The sequence below is a fragment of the Eschrichtius robustus genome, chromosome 7 (assembly GCF_028021215.1).
Source record: "Eschrichtius robustus isolate mEscRob2 chromosome 7, mEscRob2.pri, whole genome shotgun sequence".
Classification (NCBI taxonomy): Eukaryota; Metazoa; Chordata; class Mammalia; order Artiodactyla; family Eschrichtiidae; genus Eschrichtius; species Eschrichtius robustus.
The window spans coordinates 100,737,603-100,754,711 of NC_090830.1; the positions used below are offsets into that span (position 1 = coordinate 100,737,603).

The 17,109-nt window shown below is 31.9% G+C and overlaps 1 protein-coding gene across 1 annotated transcript in view; it reads left to right on the forward strand.

Moving 5' to 3' along the window:
- Window positions 1-17,109, forward strand: part of PTEN (phosphatase and tensin homolog) — an 88,258-nt gene that overhangs the window by 10,967 nt on the left and 60,182 nt on the right. The window contains exon 4 of the mRNA XM_068547897.1: window positions 15,599-15,683. Within this exon, the coding sequence (XP_068403998.1) occupies window positions 15,599-15,683 (85 nt within the window). The remainder of the gene's footprint in view (window positions 1-15,598; window positions 15,684-17,109) is intronic.

The window sequence follows — 17,109 nt, forward strand, 5'->3', positions numbered from 1 at the left end:
GGTATTTAAGGTGAAATTGCTAATAAATGATAGAGCTAGGCTTTTAACATCTACTTTTTCTGACTGCTGCTAGGCCAGTATTCTTTATAATAACTTTTTCCACAAAACATATCCCTGGTAACAAAAAAGGGTTTATTTGAAGAAGGCTCATGTGTGACTGACTGATTGTGAAGGTGTTGCTTTGAACTTCTGTCAGAAAAGGCTGAAGATGTTTTCAATAAACGTGTAAGTATATTGCAGTATATGAGGTATTCAGAAGGGTGTTACATAGAACTCTAACAGGATGGAGATGCTTTATTAAAGCATTTTTCTTTTCATTTTTATATTGCCATTAGTTTTAAAAGTAATTCTTAGCTTGCTTCCTTTAGTTATGTAATTAAGAGGTACTTTGCTCACAGGATGCTTGTTTTGTGCTGTTTAATTCATTCTTTAATCTTCTGCTTTTTTTTTCTAAAGCTGTTTTTGTTACAGTCAGATGTGGTGAAGTTAAATCTGCTTATGTAAAATGGCAAATTTCTGACAAGTTATAAGAACTTCTCATATCTTTCCAGATGAAGTAGGGCCAACTCTAAGGTTCCCTGATGCATGTGTTACATTCTTTTCTAGACCCTAAATTTGCTATGTCAGCCTGTTGAATTAAAGTGCTTTATTTATCTACATTAAAAACTTGCGTTAGTGTGTGAGATTTTTAGAAAAAAATTGGGATGGAGTTTTAGACTAGTCCAGAGATGAGAAGATGCCAAGGGGGTAGCTTAGTGGATTCTGAATTTTGTTTTGTTTTTAGGGCAGACAAACATAATTACAAAAGTGTTCTAGGAATTGATTGTTTGCTATGATTTTTTTCTGTTCACTTGATATTAGAATTTACTTTGCCTCTCAGCTTTGCACAGGCAGATTAAAATGTCAAGGCCTATTTTAAAAATCCTTATGAAATTTAAGTTTTGACTGTTATGATTCTTTGTGAAATTACAGGAGATAGAGATACTAATATTTTAAAACCAGGACTGCTAATCATGTGATAGCTTCACATTTATTAAGAAAAACAAGTAGCATTTATTATTGTAATTTAATTGAATAAATATGGTATTTATTTCAGTATATGAATAAAACACTCCATTTGCTTTACTGTACTTAAGAATATTTCTTTTATAAAAATTAAAAATTGTTTAAAATTACTCATTGTCCTACTTCTCTGAAACTTCATATTTCCATGTTAGCTTCTAGTTTTTGTTCATATGCATTTATTTTAAAATATAATTCATCATAGTGAACTTAAAGGTGTGTGTGTGTTTTCACAATTTCCAAAGCACCTCATAATTACCTTAATTATTTTAAATGGCAAAGTCATCAGAAATATTTGTTTATCTGTAGTTATACATTAAACATCTATCCAATATTTGGCCAATTTTTTTTTTCTGCCCTTCTCAGATTTTCTTTAGTGTGGATTTAAGCTGACCTAAATATTAGAAAAGGTTTTGATGATTTTGATTCACAAAATCAGTCTCTTACACAAAAAAATAGCTGAAGTTTGAAGTCTAGAAGCTTTTTTTTTTTCCTTATTTACTTACAGGATAGTTATTGCATATTTAAAATTTTAAGCATATTTTAATTATGCAAAAGTGAGGCGAAATAAAATGTATCTAAACACTTTTGATCTGTCAAATTTTCTTTTGCTATTGTAGGAATAGTAATTCTACTGTGTTGAAATTAAAGTGGATATAGAAGTAATTTGAATAAACTGTCACATCACTTTATACTAAAGTTGTTATAACCCTGTTGCTGTCCGCTCTTTAATCAGAAAGGGTATGACTTGTCATGATGTTACTGTTCCTTAGAGCGTATTTTGAATGATACAGTTTATATTTGCTTACTTGCCTTGGTGATAGTAATTGGTGATAGTGATTGATGCAGGTTTGATGTGCATTTGCATTTATAATCAATATTAATTTTTGTGGTAAAAAATTGCATTTGTTAGTCTATATCAAATTTTAATTTTAAGTGTCAGTTACTAAAACATGGAAATAATTTTAACCTTATTAGCTAAATGGTAATTCTCAATGAACTTATTCATGTAGTTAGAAAAAAAAATATTGCGGAAGAAACGAACTTTTCTCTTTTTTAAACACAGTTACTTGTTAGAGTAACATTTTTCCAAATGAGATAAACTTGTTTAAATTCTTAAACATAAGGAAATTTTAATCTAGGTGTGGTGTACCTTCTTGGGTGTTAATGAAAACATAATGAAGGCAAAAATGTTTTGTTTGTAAGTAAATATATGTATTTTTTTTTAAACTCAAGAAGAAATCTAATATATGAATAGTTTTCATGGACTAGTGGTAGGAAATCTAAATAAAATAAATAACTTAGTATACTGAAAGTATACAGTTTTTCATATCTAGGTTCTGTCCAGTGTGATCAAGTTTATATCTAATACTGTAAAATACACTAAGGTACTGGTTATTAAGGCTAGTTGGATTCTTTTTGATAACGAAAAGGTCACACAGATTGTGATTTTTGTATAGTGTCCAAAAAGTAAGGTTTGCCATCTGTTACACAAATATAGGAAAAAGTTAAGATAATCTAGTGATGTAAGTGGTTTTGACACTTCTCTTTTTGGAATCATCTATTAATTACAATTTTTAAAAACTAATAGCAAATTTTAAGCTTTTGCAAAAATAAAACTTAATGGTTATGCCAGTGTTGATACTTTTCTACTAAAATACAAAGATAGCAGTTGGGAACTAAAGATTGTGTAATGAAAGTCTGGCTTTTAGTCATTTACTTTTAGAAGATTGTTTGGATATTTAAGTGGAAACATCATGTTTTAACTTGAGATATTAAGTTATACAAGATTTTGATACTGTAGTTATACAAGATTTTTAAACTGTAGTTTTCCTAAGAGTTGATATATAGGAATTCATTATTACAGAACTTAATCAGGGATCTGATTGAATAAGTGTTCCTTAAAGATTTGCTTAAATATTTTTCAAGTTCTCTTCTTTCTTCTCCCATAACTCACTTCTTGTGTGTATGCTAGTAAATGAGTTTCCCCTAAAATTTTGCTATTGCATTTTGAACCACTGCAGTAGTTGTTTCTATAACTTAATTTCTTTTCACCCCCAAGAATTTAATCTTGCCGAGTTGCATAGAAGTCTTTAAAATTGCATATTGGGCTTAATAGGATCTGATTAATTTTAATCTACTTTGTTTTATTTATTATGTTGACATTGTTTTTTATTGAGAAGTTTGTTATCATGCCAAGTGATTAATATGATCAGATATAATATTTCAGTTTAGATACCATTTTGAATTTATGTTCTCAAATTCAACTTTGTGTCCGGGGTTTCTATTTTCTATGTAAGAAACATCTTGCCAATTTCAAATTAATGTCTGATGAAAGTAGATTGTTTTACTAACATCAGTTTATATATTTTGTTCATGCCTGAATTGTAGGCCATGAACAGAATGATGCCTTTGTGTATCTTTTTGGATAGATAGTGTGTACATAAATTATATCTCTTACATGAAGTGTGGTGCATGTGTAGGTGAGATTTTTTATCCAAACACTAGAAGCGTAGAAGTCTTCACCTGTTCTGTTTACTTAATAGTATTTAAACGGTGTGAGGTGTTAAGAGCTCCTTTCTCCTCTTTTCATTTCTTTCCCTCCTAACGTGGTATTTTTGTTTTTCTGTATGTTAAACGTTATGTTTTTAAAAGTTTATTTACTGGTTGAAAAAGTTAGTAACCTTAAGTTAGTTTTTTCTTTAATGTTTCAGTCTAATTAGTTTCCAAGATTTTTACTGTGTTCTCCTTTGAATACGAAGATTCCACAGCTAACCATGATCAGTAGTTGTGTCTTCTCCCCCATTTGCAATATTGGATTCATACTAATAATGTTATCCCTTGAGGAACATGCTGTCTAAAATTAAGTGTTATCAGTTCAAAGCAAGCAATGTACCTTATTCTCATAGCTGTTAGTATATTCTAAAATTGCATATTATTAAATCTTAAGATGAATTTTGACTAGTATTTTAGTATATGTAATTTCAGATTTTTTGGATAATATACTTATTCAAGCAGTTATAAATTGATATAATGATTAAATACCATCAGTGGGAATATGAATCATATTATACAGTAGTATTAGAACAGGCACTTATCATAAAATCAGTAATATGATTCTTACCAATAGAGTAATGAATGCCAGTATGTGTGCCTTCATATTTTAAAATCTGTATGAATTTCTAGTTTATATTGTTCTTATCCAGATTAAAATACTGCACTCAGGCAAAACTTTGCTAATTGGGGAAAAAAGCAAGTCATTTCCAGATGATTTTCTGACTTAAGATATGGAATAAAGAGATTTGATTTTATAATATTAAAGTAAAAAAAGATATGGAATAAAGAGGTTTGATTTTATAATATTAAAGTCAAATATAAAATGAAACAGCACACACTTGTTTGGAGCTTTTCTCCTTTAAAATGTTTCAAATTAACAGGACTTTCCTTGAAAAGTAAATTTGATTGTTAGAAGTAAATTTAAAAATCTTGCAGTTTTGGCTTAATTAATAGGAAAAAGAAAATCCACTTGGAGACACATTTGTATTAGAACTTTGTTTTCTTAGTACCTTGTGTGTGTGTGGTAGTTTTTGAATGTTAGGAAATTTGTTCATGATTGTATCTAAAAGATCAATTCGTTTACAAATCTTGGAATCTTTTTGTTCCTTCCAGAATGCAGTTTGCTAACATTGAGTGAATTGGCACTAAACGTTACTAGGCCTTTGTTGTCAAACTACTGACAAATCCCTTGGCATCTTGTACCTTAACTCTTTGAATGTCTTTTTTCTGTAAAAGTTAATGGCCTTTTATTTTTTTGCATAGCTATAGAGTAGCCAAAACTAATGTTTTAGGTAGTCACTTCTATTAAAATAAATGATAAAAGGATGGCTTTTATGATAGAATGATATTACAGAAGTAATTTATAAATCTAACATTGAATATGAATATTAGAGCATAAAAGACACCCTCTTATGTACTTCAGAGTAATGATGGATTGATATAATTTTAACTTTTACAGTCTTTAATATGCTTTGTTAAGATTTTATGGTAGAAAATTAATTAGAATTAACATTTGGCTTGGTTCGAGTATATAATGTGGATAAGTATATCTAGTGCATGTTGTTGAACTGATAATCTTTTTGAAAGTTATGTGTTACAGCCATAATTTGTTCGATTTGTCATTGGTAGTCAATCTTAGATGTTTTTTAGTGGGAGCAGCACTGTAGGGGGGTGTGTGTGTGTATTTTAACAGCAGCAGAGTTCCGAAACAGGAAATCAGTCTTATCGTATTCATCCAGAGACCTAGGAAGAAGGTAATTGTTTGGTATACTCGTTAAAACCAGTTAGTTGGGCAACTTAAATTTTTAGAGGTTCACAGATGTAGGCTTGAACAGTTGTGGATATATTATTTCATAATTAACAACTACTCCGGAGAAAAATTGATTCAGTTAGTTGAGGGGACTAATAATCCCTCAGCTAATACACTAAAAAATTGTACTTTGGATTTTAGACTATTGTTTGCATTATCAGTGACTTGATATTTTTCCATGGTTCTAATTTGATTAAATTTAAATAAATTTCAGTGCCTTGATTATTCCTTTAAAAAGATTTTTTTTTTAACTCAGTGGAATCAATATATCTAGCTTGAAATGTTTTCAAAATGATTCTTAAATTTGAACAATTTAATAGAAAAAAAGTTACTTCTGTTTCATATATTTGTCACTGGAAATTATCTTTCCCTGTTTGTTAATGTACATATGAACATAATTAGATCCTTGTAATCAGTGTTTTCATACTGTTCTGTGTTCTCTTCTATCACAAACTTTTATCTGTCAATGGGTACTTATTTTAAAAGCTATATAGGTAATATTTCATCAGGCTAAATATCATGGTTTGCTAAAACAGCACTATTGTAAATATCTTTGTATAGTTTACTTTTTTTTCCTTGGTTTGTTTTTTTAGATTATATTGTTAGAGTGGGATTGTTGGAATAAAAGATACAGCAGTTTCATGGCTCTGTAGGTTGCAGATTTCTTTTTTTTTTTTTTTAAGATGCTCATTCCTTTATTTATTTATTTTATTTATTTTTTTGGCTGCATTGGGTCTTCGTTGCTGCACGCAGGCTTTCTCTAGTTGCAGCGGGTGGGGGCTACTCTTCGTTGCGGTGCGTGGGCTTCTCATTGAGGTGGCTTCTTGTTGCGGAACACGGGCTCTAGGCACGCGGGCTTCAGTAGTTGTGGCACGCGGGCTCAGTAGTTGTGGCTCGCGGGCTCTAGATCGCAGGCTCAGTAGTTGTGGCGCACGGGCTTAGTTGCTCTGCGGCATGTGGGGTCTTCCCGGATCAGGGCTGGAACCCGTGTCCCCTGCACTGGCAGGTGGATTCTTAACCACTGCACCACCAGGGAAGTCACATGATTGCAGATTTCTTGCCAAACGAACCAGTTTATAGTATTGCTTCTAAGTGGAAGAATTACTAGCAAATCTTGATATTACCTTTGAAGAATGTAATTTTTCATTTAGAAAGTGAGATATAAACTTGTGTAAACTTTTCAGTCAAGAAGAGTTGGTATAATATAAAAACATCAAAGAAAGTTGTGAGGTTCAAATTGCTTGGAGAAGTAGAAAACTTTAGTAGAGTTCCTCAGTTATTTGGCAGTCAGTTTTCCTTTCTGGTTTGGCACTGCTAGCAGATAATTAAAAAGTGTTAAAAGGAACCTAAAATTTATGCTAAAGTGAATTTAAGTTAATATATTGGAATTCCTTTTGTAATTCGTTTATGAAAACTGTCTTGAGTTGCCTTGTAATGAGACATTTAAACTAAAAAATAACAGGACATTTCTAACTTATGCAACCTCAAATAATAACAACCCCTTATTTACAATTGTAGACCCCTTTGCAGTTTTACAGATTTAAAGATATTTCCGATATCGCATTTGATCTTTGAAACAACCAGTGAAGAAGTTACGGCAAGTGTTATTATCATTATTTTACAGAAAAACAAAAATATTTGAGGCTCAGAGATTAACTTAATCTGAAGTCTAGGCTTTTAAGTTGCAAAGCTAAGAATGGAATTTTGGTTTTCTATATATTAAATGACAGTATGCATTAAGTACTTAGTACAGGGCCTGTCATCTAGTAAATATTTCAGAGTTCCTGTGTCCTGTGTTGTTCCTGGACATTTCTTCTGTATTCTTAAAATTCCCATCTTTTTGAGCATTCTTTCTTTTAATATTTCTGTAGTTCATGCTTTTGTATCTATGTACCCTTTTCACTTTAGAAAATAAAATTTTAGGCTGCATTAATTTGGTCTGTACAGGGATGATTATATGATGTATATTAGGGCAGATGTTCTTAAATACTGAACAGTTAACACTTTATCAACTGGGAAATTCAAGGAACTCCTATTTCTGCTTTCCTCCCAATAGAATCATCAGAAACCAGATCCAAACATTTAACACACTTATTATGGAAAAATAAAATCTAGTTAAGAAATACAAAATCTTTTATTAAATGAGAAAGTCATAGAAGTCTCTGAGCATGGGTGGTATTTAAAACATAATTTGATTATAAAAGTTGATAACGTGGATTAACTGTGACATACTTGGAAAGTCTTTGTTAAATTTAAACCTGTTAAAATTTGTTGAAAGAAATGTAAAGTTGATGTAGCTAATGAATCAGTGGCTGAATTTCTTTTCCTCTCACCTGAGCCTTAAGAGTCTGTGAGTTGAAAGCACTGACAGAAATCAAGGAAAAAGCTCCAGAAATTCCTCGAAAATGAAATTAAATTGTGACCTCCTGGTATTTGCTAACGTGCTTTTGATTCTTGTTGTCTTCTCTTGTTAGTCTGACTTTATTCCTTTACTCCTGCTGCCAGTTTAGCTCAGTGTTCCTCTTGTGAGCCAGACAACTTGAGATTTGCTTTTGAAACTTTTTGATCACTACCTCTCTAAAATCTGTATGTCACTTTTTATTTGACCTGTCGTGTTCCACGTATGCTATAGCTTCACATTGTATGACTTTCAGTTAACTAGAATTCTAAAAATAGCTTTTATGTGGTCTGTGGAAATAATTTTCCTTAAAATAATTATGGCAGGAAAAATAAGTTATTGGTTTGTATACGAGCACTGCACTTCAGTTTATAAGTTAAGGGATAAGTTATCTATATACTATACAGTGTACTACAGAGAAACTTTTCAGAACTGCTTTACTGTTAGTAATTATATTTATTTATTTTTAATTAATTAATTAATTTTTGGCTGTGTTGGGTCTTTGTTGCTGTGCGTGGGCTTTCTCTAGTTGTGGTGAGTGGGCTTCTCATTGTCGTGGCTTCTCTTGTTGCGGAGCACGGGCTCTAGGCGCGCAGGCTTCAGTAGTTGTGGCACGTGGGCTCAGTAGTTGTGGCTTGTGGGCTCTAGAGCGCAGGCTCAGTAGTTGTGACGCACGGGCTTAGTTGCGCCGTGGCATGTGGGATCTGCCCGGGCCAGGGCTCGAACCCGTGTCCCTTGCATTGGCAGGCAGATTCTTAACCACTGCGCCATCAGGGAAGCCCCCAGTAATTATCATATTTAAAATAAGATTCAGTCTGTGTCAGGAACACATTATAAAATAAAGCTTAAGGAGCTATTTTTTCCCTCCCTTGTCATTTTAATAAAATGTGCAATAGAATGGAAAGTAGTAAAACAAAGTATCTTAGGGAGCTATTTTTGGTTGTTATCCTCTATTTGAAAATTCAAGGTAAATTTATAGTTTAAACCCCATTAATTTAGGCTCAAATAAATTTCTGAGGTAAGGTAGACTCATGAGATCTCAAGTCACAAGTTTTTTGAAAGATGTTTTGTTAATTAGAGGTAACTTGGAACATGTTTTTAGTGTTTTATGTTATGCTTGGATGCTTAGAACAGCCAATAAAAAATTATTTAACTCATAGTAGCCACATTATTTTATAATAGGTCATTTATATTATGGGTTGAATCAACTTCTGTGCACAGATTTTAAAACTTAACTATTATTTATTCATTATTTTCTTTGGGACAGTGTTCTGTGGTGTGAGAAGGGATTGTTGTAGCGCTTGAGTCAAACATGATATACTGTATATAATTATCAGAACTCATAAACCAGTCACTTAAGATCTGTGTATTTAATTGTATGTAAATTATACCTCAATTAAAGGAAAACAAAACACATTTTAACATGTTTACTTGAAGGAGGGGGAGTGGGGAAGGACTGTCCAGTGTATATCAGATCTCCTGTAGCTATGGTGGCATCCGACCTAGGCAAGATAGTACCATGTATGCATTTCTTACTCTCTCCTTATTGCATGTGCAGGAGCCACTGTTGTGGGGAAAGAGGCTTTTTTTTCCTTTTGGAGTTATATTTTACATATGTTCTTAAGTTAAATAGAAAGGCAAATTGATATAGTAAAGATTTTAAAGAGTTAAAGATTCTGTTGGGTTTTGATGTTCTTTAGAAGGGTTAGGTTATTCAACAAGTCATTGTCATTGAAAACCAACCAAATAGCGGTGGGCTCTTAAGACCTAGGGTTATACCATTTGTTCAGTTCATAGATATCACTGTGTTCTAGGCATTGTTCATATATTAAATCATTTAATCTTTATAACAACCCTATATGATAGGTACTTTTATTAGCCCATTCTACTTATTATTCAAAATAATATCCAGTAAGTGCAAGTTAAGTCTATTCTGTATTAGAAGTCATATATATATATATATACACGTATATATATATATATATATGTATATATATATATATATATATATATATATATATATATATATATATATATATTCCCCCCCCCCAGTTATTCCTATTTGGTTTAAATTGTCTAAAAAAGTATGTCATAAAAATTTTAATGGGAAGCAAAAAAGTCATACGTTAGAAAGGTTTTATTTATTGACATAATTCTTGGCATGAGAAATGTTTGCCTCAAAATTGAGCATTCATAAGTTGCTGACATCAGTTTTGGAAATACCAGTAGATTTTTGTATTGTCTTTTAGAAGTTTTTTAGTTTTAATATGTGATTAGTAAATTACTTTCATTTGAATCTGCTTCCTTTGAAAATTTTATATTTTTATTATTGATTGGGAAGTATAGAAAATCTTAATCTTTCGAGGCAGAATGGTACAAAAAGCTTGGGCTTTAGAGTTACGTACATAATGGGTTTGAATTGTAACTAACTACTTGCTGGCTTTGGGACCAATCTTTTTGACCCTCAATTTCATCATCTATGAAGTGGTAATGTTACTTCATAGGATTGTTAGGATTAAATGCGAATGTATTTGGCGTACTGTCTGGGACGTGTTCTCTGTTTTTCTAATTTATGATGGATGCCAAAGTGTTGGGTAAAATCTCAAACTGTATGAATAAAGAAGTTGGGAGTCTGAGGAAAAATGAGACCTTAAGAAGGCTAAATTCCTAGATTCTGTTTAAAGGAAAGATTGGATTGTTGCTCTGCAAGAAACTCGCATGTTGATCCTGGCCTTTGACTCCTTATCTGTCTGATTGAATTGAACTTCCTGTCACAGCATCCTTAAAACCAGACCTAATCTTCTGTCAGTCCTGCCACCTTCTCCATAAAGCTTTGTGTGTGAGCTATACTGGACTGCTCGCTTTTTCTGAATATTTTATGTATTTCCATGTATCTGCTCTACCCTCTGAAATGTTGTAATTGTTCTTGTTTCTTCTTCTGTTTACTGGTGTATGACCTATTTCTTAAGGATTATCTAACATACTACCTACTTTGTGAAGCTGTATCTCTGCCTCTACAGAATTAATACCTCTTTCTCTAGCTCTTAAAATATCTTGATCTTATGTATATATAATGGGGCCTTTGGCATAGTTGTATGTCTGTGTGTCTGTCTTCCCTGATAGAATAGGAACTCCTAGAGTGCTGTAATCTTTGCTTACTTAGTCTTACGTTCTCAGTGTCCCTTGCACAATGTTCAATGTGTTTTTGAATGTTCAAAATGTGTTTGGACATTATTATTAGTTGCTGACATCAGTTTTGGAAATCTGTAAATTCAGTCAGCCTCCTCCTAATTAAGTAAATAAAGGAGGGGGCTGACTGAATTTACTTTAATGAGTATATAACATCCCCAGTTATGTGTAGTTACTGATAAGTAGTTTTCTTAAGTAAGTTAACCAAGCCCTTTGCAACCTTATTTACTTTATTAGTTAGTATTAATAGTACAAGGATAAATTTGAGTTTAGTCCTTGTTAAAATGACTGCATTTCAAGGGGCTTTATATTTCTATGCTTTTCTTTCTTTCTTTTTTAATTTATTGAAGTAGAGTTGGTTTACAGTGTTTCAGGAGTACAGCAAAGTGATTTGGTTTTATATATATATGATTATAAGAATATATATATTCTTTTCCATTATAGGTTATTCAAGGTATTGAATATGATTCCCTGTGCTGTGCAGTAGGTCCTTGTTGTTTATCTATTTTATATATAGTAGTGTGTATCTGTTAATCCCAGATTCCTAATTTATCCCTCCCCCCACTTCTATGCTTTTTTATAAGGCTAGAATCTTACTAGCATTCTCACAGAAATTAATGGTTAGGTAAGTTAGTAGTAATAAAATTTTTTTTACATAAAAAATTTTCTGTTGCATTGCTCAGAAAAACTTGGCATTATTTCAATTTATATTTTTTACTAAAATGTATTTATAATTTTTTAGGTAGGAATTCCAGATTTGTGGTAGCTGCCACTGCTTTGGGTTCCCTACTGCTGCCTCATTTTTTTCTGACTGTTATTTCCCATTTTCTTATGTTTCTACTCTATAAGACAGAGTTAAAAAGTAAAGATGATTCATTTTCAGGAATTGTACTGCTTTAGGCTTGATTTGAGCCTCTGTTCTGGTTTTTGTGTGTGTGTGTGTGAGTGGATACAATATGCTAAAACATTTTGATAATTGAGTAAGAGCTACATTTTTAAGTGGGGCTACTTTCTTATGTGAGAATAATAGATGACAGCTAATATTCGTGATGTTAAAAATGTTAATCCTAATGGTTTTCTTTTGGAGTCTTTATAGTAGAAGAACCCTTTGAGGTTGAGGGTGAATTTATGTATTCTTAAAGTGACAAAAATTGTTCCTGGCCCATAGTAAAAGCTATTTAAGTCTTAGATACTTTTATTATTATACTTTTTTTTTTTTTAAAGAAATTCAGCATTTTAAAAAACTACATACAAAGCTGATTGTAAGTCATATAGGGCAAGACAATATTTTGTCAAGACGCTTAGTAAATAGATTTGGAGGTAATTATAAAGCAAACATAATTTTTAAAACCCGTTATAGAAATAGTACAGGTGCATCATACCAAAAATAGAGAAAACACAAAACAAGCAAAAATGAGAAAAAATATATAGTCCTACCATCTAGAGATTATTACTTTTAGTACTTTAGTTTGTAATCTTTTTGTCTACATATTTTAATTTAATTAAGTATACAGGTATACTGTATATGTTTTCTTTTATCAAAATGGTGTCACACTATACCTTCTCTCTTGAAACCTTTTTTTCAGTCAATAATGTCTACTATTCCATTTCTGTAAATTTTCATCTCAGCCAATCCTCGGATCATACTAAAGTTTCTAAAAATGTCCTTAATGGCTGGTTTGTCTAAAACAGTAACCAGAACAGGATTGTACCAGTGAACTTGACTGTTAGAACCCTTAAGTCTCTCTAAATCAAGGGTAGCTACCCATCCCTCCCCTCCTCACCTTTTAAAATGATATTTGACTTTTTAAAAAGATAATTTGAAAGAGACTGCATCATGTCCTGCAGACCTTTTGAATTTGTCCAGTTTACGCTCATAATGTCATTTAGCTTGTTCTATCTCATATAGTGTCTGTAAGTTAAAATTTATATCTCTAAGTGCTTGGTGGATTCGCAGGTTGAAGATGATTTGGCTATCATAGATGATGCTGTGTTCTTCATATTGCAGCACATCAAAAGTTATGTGATCTCTACTTAACTTTCTTGGTAATGCTGAGATTGACCACTGAAATTGGGTGATGACAGTCTTTTCTGCCCATTATTAAATTATATTTGTCTTCTTACATTAGAAGATACTTTGTGTGGTGTTACTTTGGCTCTGTACGAAAGTTCAGTTCCTCATTATCCACTCACCTATTGGTATAGCACCATTTGTTGATCCTTGCCTAAATCAATACTTTTATTAGGGCTTGCAAAGTTTGATTTTTCTAATTCTGTCTTTTTATGTTTATTAACTGGTGTTTTCTGTTGCGTTTGCTTTATGAAATGGAGTTATTTGCTTGCCCTGAAATAGAGTTCCTACAGGAAAAGTAGGATAAATCCTTAATCTCCCCCTTCACCAATTTCAAAGTAAAGAACTATTCCAATAGCCACTTTTATCAAGTTATAAATGAAAATAATTTTTTGTTTAGTTGCTCTAACTTTTTCTGTTTTGAGTATCTTTATAGACTCACGGATTTTCATTTTATTCAGGATTCTTTAATTTACTACCATTTAAATTTTTTCTTTGATACTCAGTTTGTCACACATTTAGCCATTGTGATATCCTTCATGCTGGCTTCTATGTCTGTTTGATATAGACCACTAATCTCTGTATGCCTTCCTGCTTTTTGGCACAGAAAGATATCCCAGGCTCACCTTGTATCTTCCCTGCCCCAGATCTGACATCAACCAGTTTTCCAAGGAGTTGGTGCCTTTTCGTGTATTATGATATTAAGGATGAAATCGGGTTCTAGAAGTGTTTACTACTGCTAAGGTGACATACTTTTAGGCCATTTCTTTGAAAAGAGCTAAACAATATAGAGTTCTACAAACATGAGTTCACATTAATATTTTCCGTTATTACTTGAGTTCTTGATTTTATAATGGTATCTCTTTTCTCTTACAGTAATAATCATGAATCTTCAAGTCATTAACATAACTTCATTGTTTTTTCCTATAATATAAGGAAAAAATTTGAAGATATCAATACTGATATTATTAGAAATAAACTTTTGGAAGAAGTTTAAAATTTCTTTGTAGCTCTCTTCCTTCTTAGAATACTGCCTGCCCAGAAGTACAGTAAAATTAGTGTCCAAATAACCCTTGAAATAAATCCTTTCTCCTGGTTACCAATTTGATATTTAATCAGATTTATTTGTTTCAATGTGTGCTTCCCTCTTTCCCCTCCCCTTCTCTATGGAGCATCCATTTTTGTTAGTTTCTCAGTTATCAGTGTGTGTGTGTGTGTGTGTGTGTGTGTGTGTGTTGGAGGGTTCAAATTCAAACAAAAATATGTGTAAATAATTTCTTTTATAAAACATTCCTTTTATACAAAAGGTAACATACTATATACTCTGTTGTGCACATTTTTTTCTTAAAATATTCTGTAGATCTGTCCAAGCAGTACTAGTAATCATAAAGGTAGAACATATAGTAATATAATCTTTTCTTAAATTATAATGATATATCAAAATGAAAGCTTTTAGTAATTTAATAGTTATTTTTAGATTGAAAATAGTACTGAAATAAGCTCAGTAGTGTGAATGCAGCAGAAATAAAGAAAAAAGATCTTTAAAAGGGCACTGGATTTGGTGAATTTTGAATTGTATTTGGAAGATGAATGGGTCCAAGTAGGTGGGCATAGAGCTTTAGAGATGGTCTTGAGTGGCTTAAGGCAGATTAGCTTGGCTGGTTTCTGTGTCAGAAAATCATGAGATTAGAGAGGATTGATAGAGCTCAAGAAATGAGAGCTAGTATGATGGACAAAATGCATAGAAATGTAGATTATTGGTGCTTTTTTATGGTTAATCTGATACAAATTTTTGAGGTAGAAGTTTGTTTTACGCAACTGTAGTATATAACATAAGTTAATAGAATGGGCATGCTAAATATTGATTACCTTGTTTGGAAATGAGAATAAGTTTCTACCTCAGTTCAGCATTATCAAGTCATAAATACCAAGGGCTAGAAGAGATCATAGTGGTCTTCTCAACCTATTGTGTAGAATAGGAAAGGTTGAGTTGTCCAATTTATACAGCTGTTTAGAGGCATAGCCAGTTCTTAAATCTGACTTTCTAACTCTTAATTGTATCTACTTTTCTCTATACTGTAGTACCTTTTACAACCATGAAAAATGAGAAGTTGTACAGCTGTTTTTTGTTTTGTTTTTATTTTGAGTTGGGTTTTGTCCCGATACTTTAGGACTGTAAATATGGAAGTTACCTTTTACCTTAGGTGCATTCTAAATATACTGAGTAGAAGGATTTAAAAATTGTTTTGTCATAAAATTGTTTTGAGGATCTTTTTTGGGGTCAATGTATTTACCTGTATTTCTTAATTACACATGATGGCTTATAAGTAAATACATTTGACAATCTTTTATTAGCGTAGCTTGTAGTGGGGAAAGCTTCTTTTTATAATCAGCTTATGTTTTTAAAACATGTACATGTAGTTTGCATTGTTGTGTATTTCAATCAGCTAATGTTTTAAAATGTGTACATGTAATTTGCATTGTTGCATATTTCCTTAACTTAAGTACTCAGATATTTATCCAAACATTATTGCTATGGGGTTTCCTGCAGAAAGACTTGAAGGCGTATACAGGAACAATATTGATGATGTAGTAAGGTAAGAACTCTTTGATTTTCTGTTTCAAATATTGATGTATATTCGTGTTGTATTTTCATTTAGAAAAGATTTCTAAACCACAGAAAAAGATGTACCTTGTGATGTAAACTTTATTTTTATTATGTTGGTGACCTATAACTGCTTTTTTCTTGCTTCACGTACCTACTCGGCCTCAATGCGATAAAACTCATTTGATAAGAACTGACCTTTTACATAATCAGGTGTATGTGATATGATTTCATGGACTCCATAAAATGCCCCTCACCAGTTTAATGTCTGGATTCCATTACAGTATGATTTTTGTCTTTTATTTCACAATTGGGTATTATCCTTAAAATCCTGAGTGGATTTATTCACTTAAATTTATTTATGCTAAGGTGTAGGTACCTGGTACCATGTAACTTTACATAGAGCAGTTTATAATGGGGCATAAGTGTACCAAGGACTTGAAGAAGTATTTGGTACAGGGGATCTAGAAAGGAGTTGCTGGGCATACCAAAGCCTAAGTGTTTGCTTTACAATTTTGCATAATTTTCTAAGTGTAATTATCATTCAGTTCTGAACAGTAGTTCTCAAGGCTCATTTAAATAATTTTAAATACATTTATGACCTAAGGGTACATAATATATTTTATGAGAGAAGGAATTTTTGTCTGCTGTGTAAATAGTCAATATGTTTTCTAATTTCAGAGCAAAAAATATGTGTATAAATAAATTAACTGTAAAATGTCAGGAACTTTAATTGGCTTTTAAAAGTTAAAATTTTGGATTATTCCCTGTACTCTCAGAAGTATCTTTTTTGGAGACTTTCAATTTAAATATTTGGTGGTTATGAGAATTAAATGTTATAATGCGCAGGAAAACACTTTGTAAAGCTTTTTGCAGATGTAGAATCCTTTTTAAATAGTTGTCTTAGTATATAAGACTATCTGTACTCTTACATGAGCTAGCCATAGTTGTTTTACTAAGTGGTTAATTTTTATCAAGTTGCTTTGAGCCAGAGTATATTTACATTTTTGCAGTATTGAGTTGTATCCAATTGGATTTTTGTAATGTTGTGTTCAGAATTAAATTTCAGTATCTACAAAAAACTCCCAGAGTTCTTTGTAGTTTCTGTTACAGTTATAGATGGTACATGAGGCTGTCAGAGGAACTATTTAAGAACTTGAAAATAGGAAATGAATTTGCCTTCTCATAGTTGGGCAGGACACAGTGGAAGAATGTTTAATATTGCAGATCCATGGAAGCAACAGCTTGATATGGCTTAGTCAGTGATAATACCCATCTACAGAAAATGCAGTGAATGATAGAAAAAAGAAAAAGAGAAGTAAAGTTTGACTCAAGAGATGGGGAATCTGGGAAATGAGCAGTGCAGTCATCAAACATGTGTTTGCTGCTATGGTGCAGGAATGTTTATCAGGCCTCTT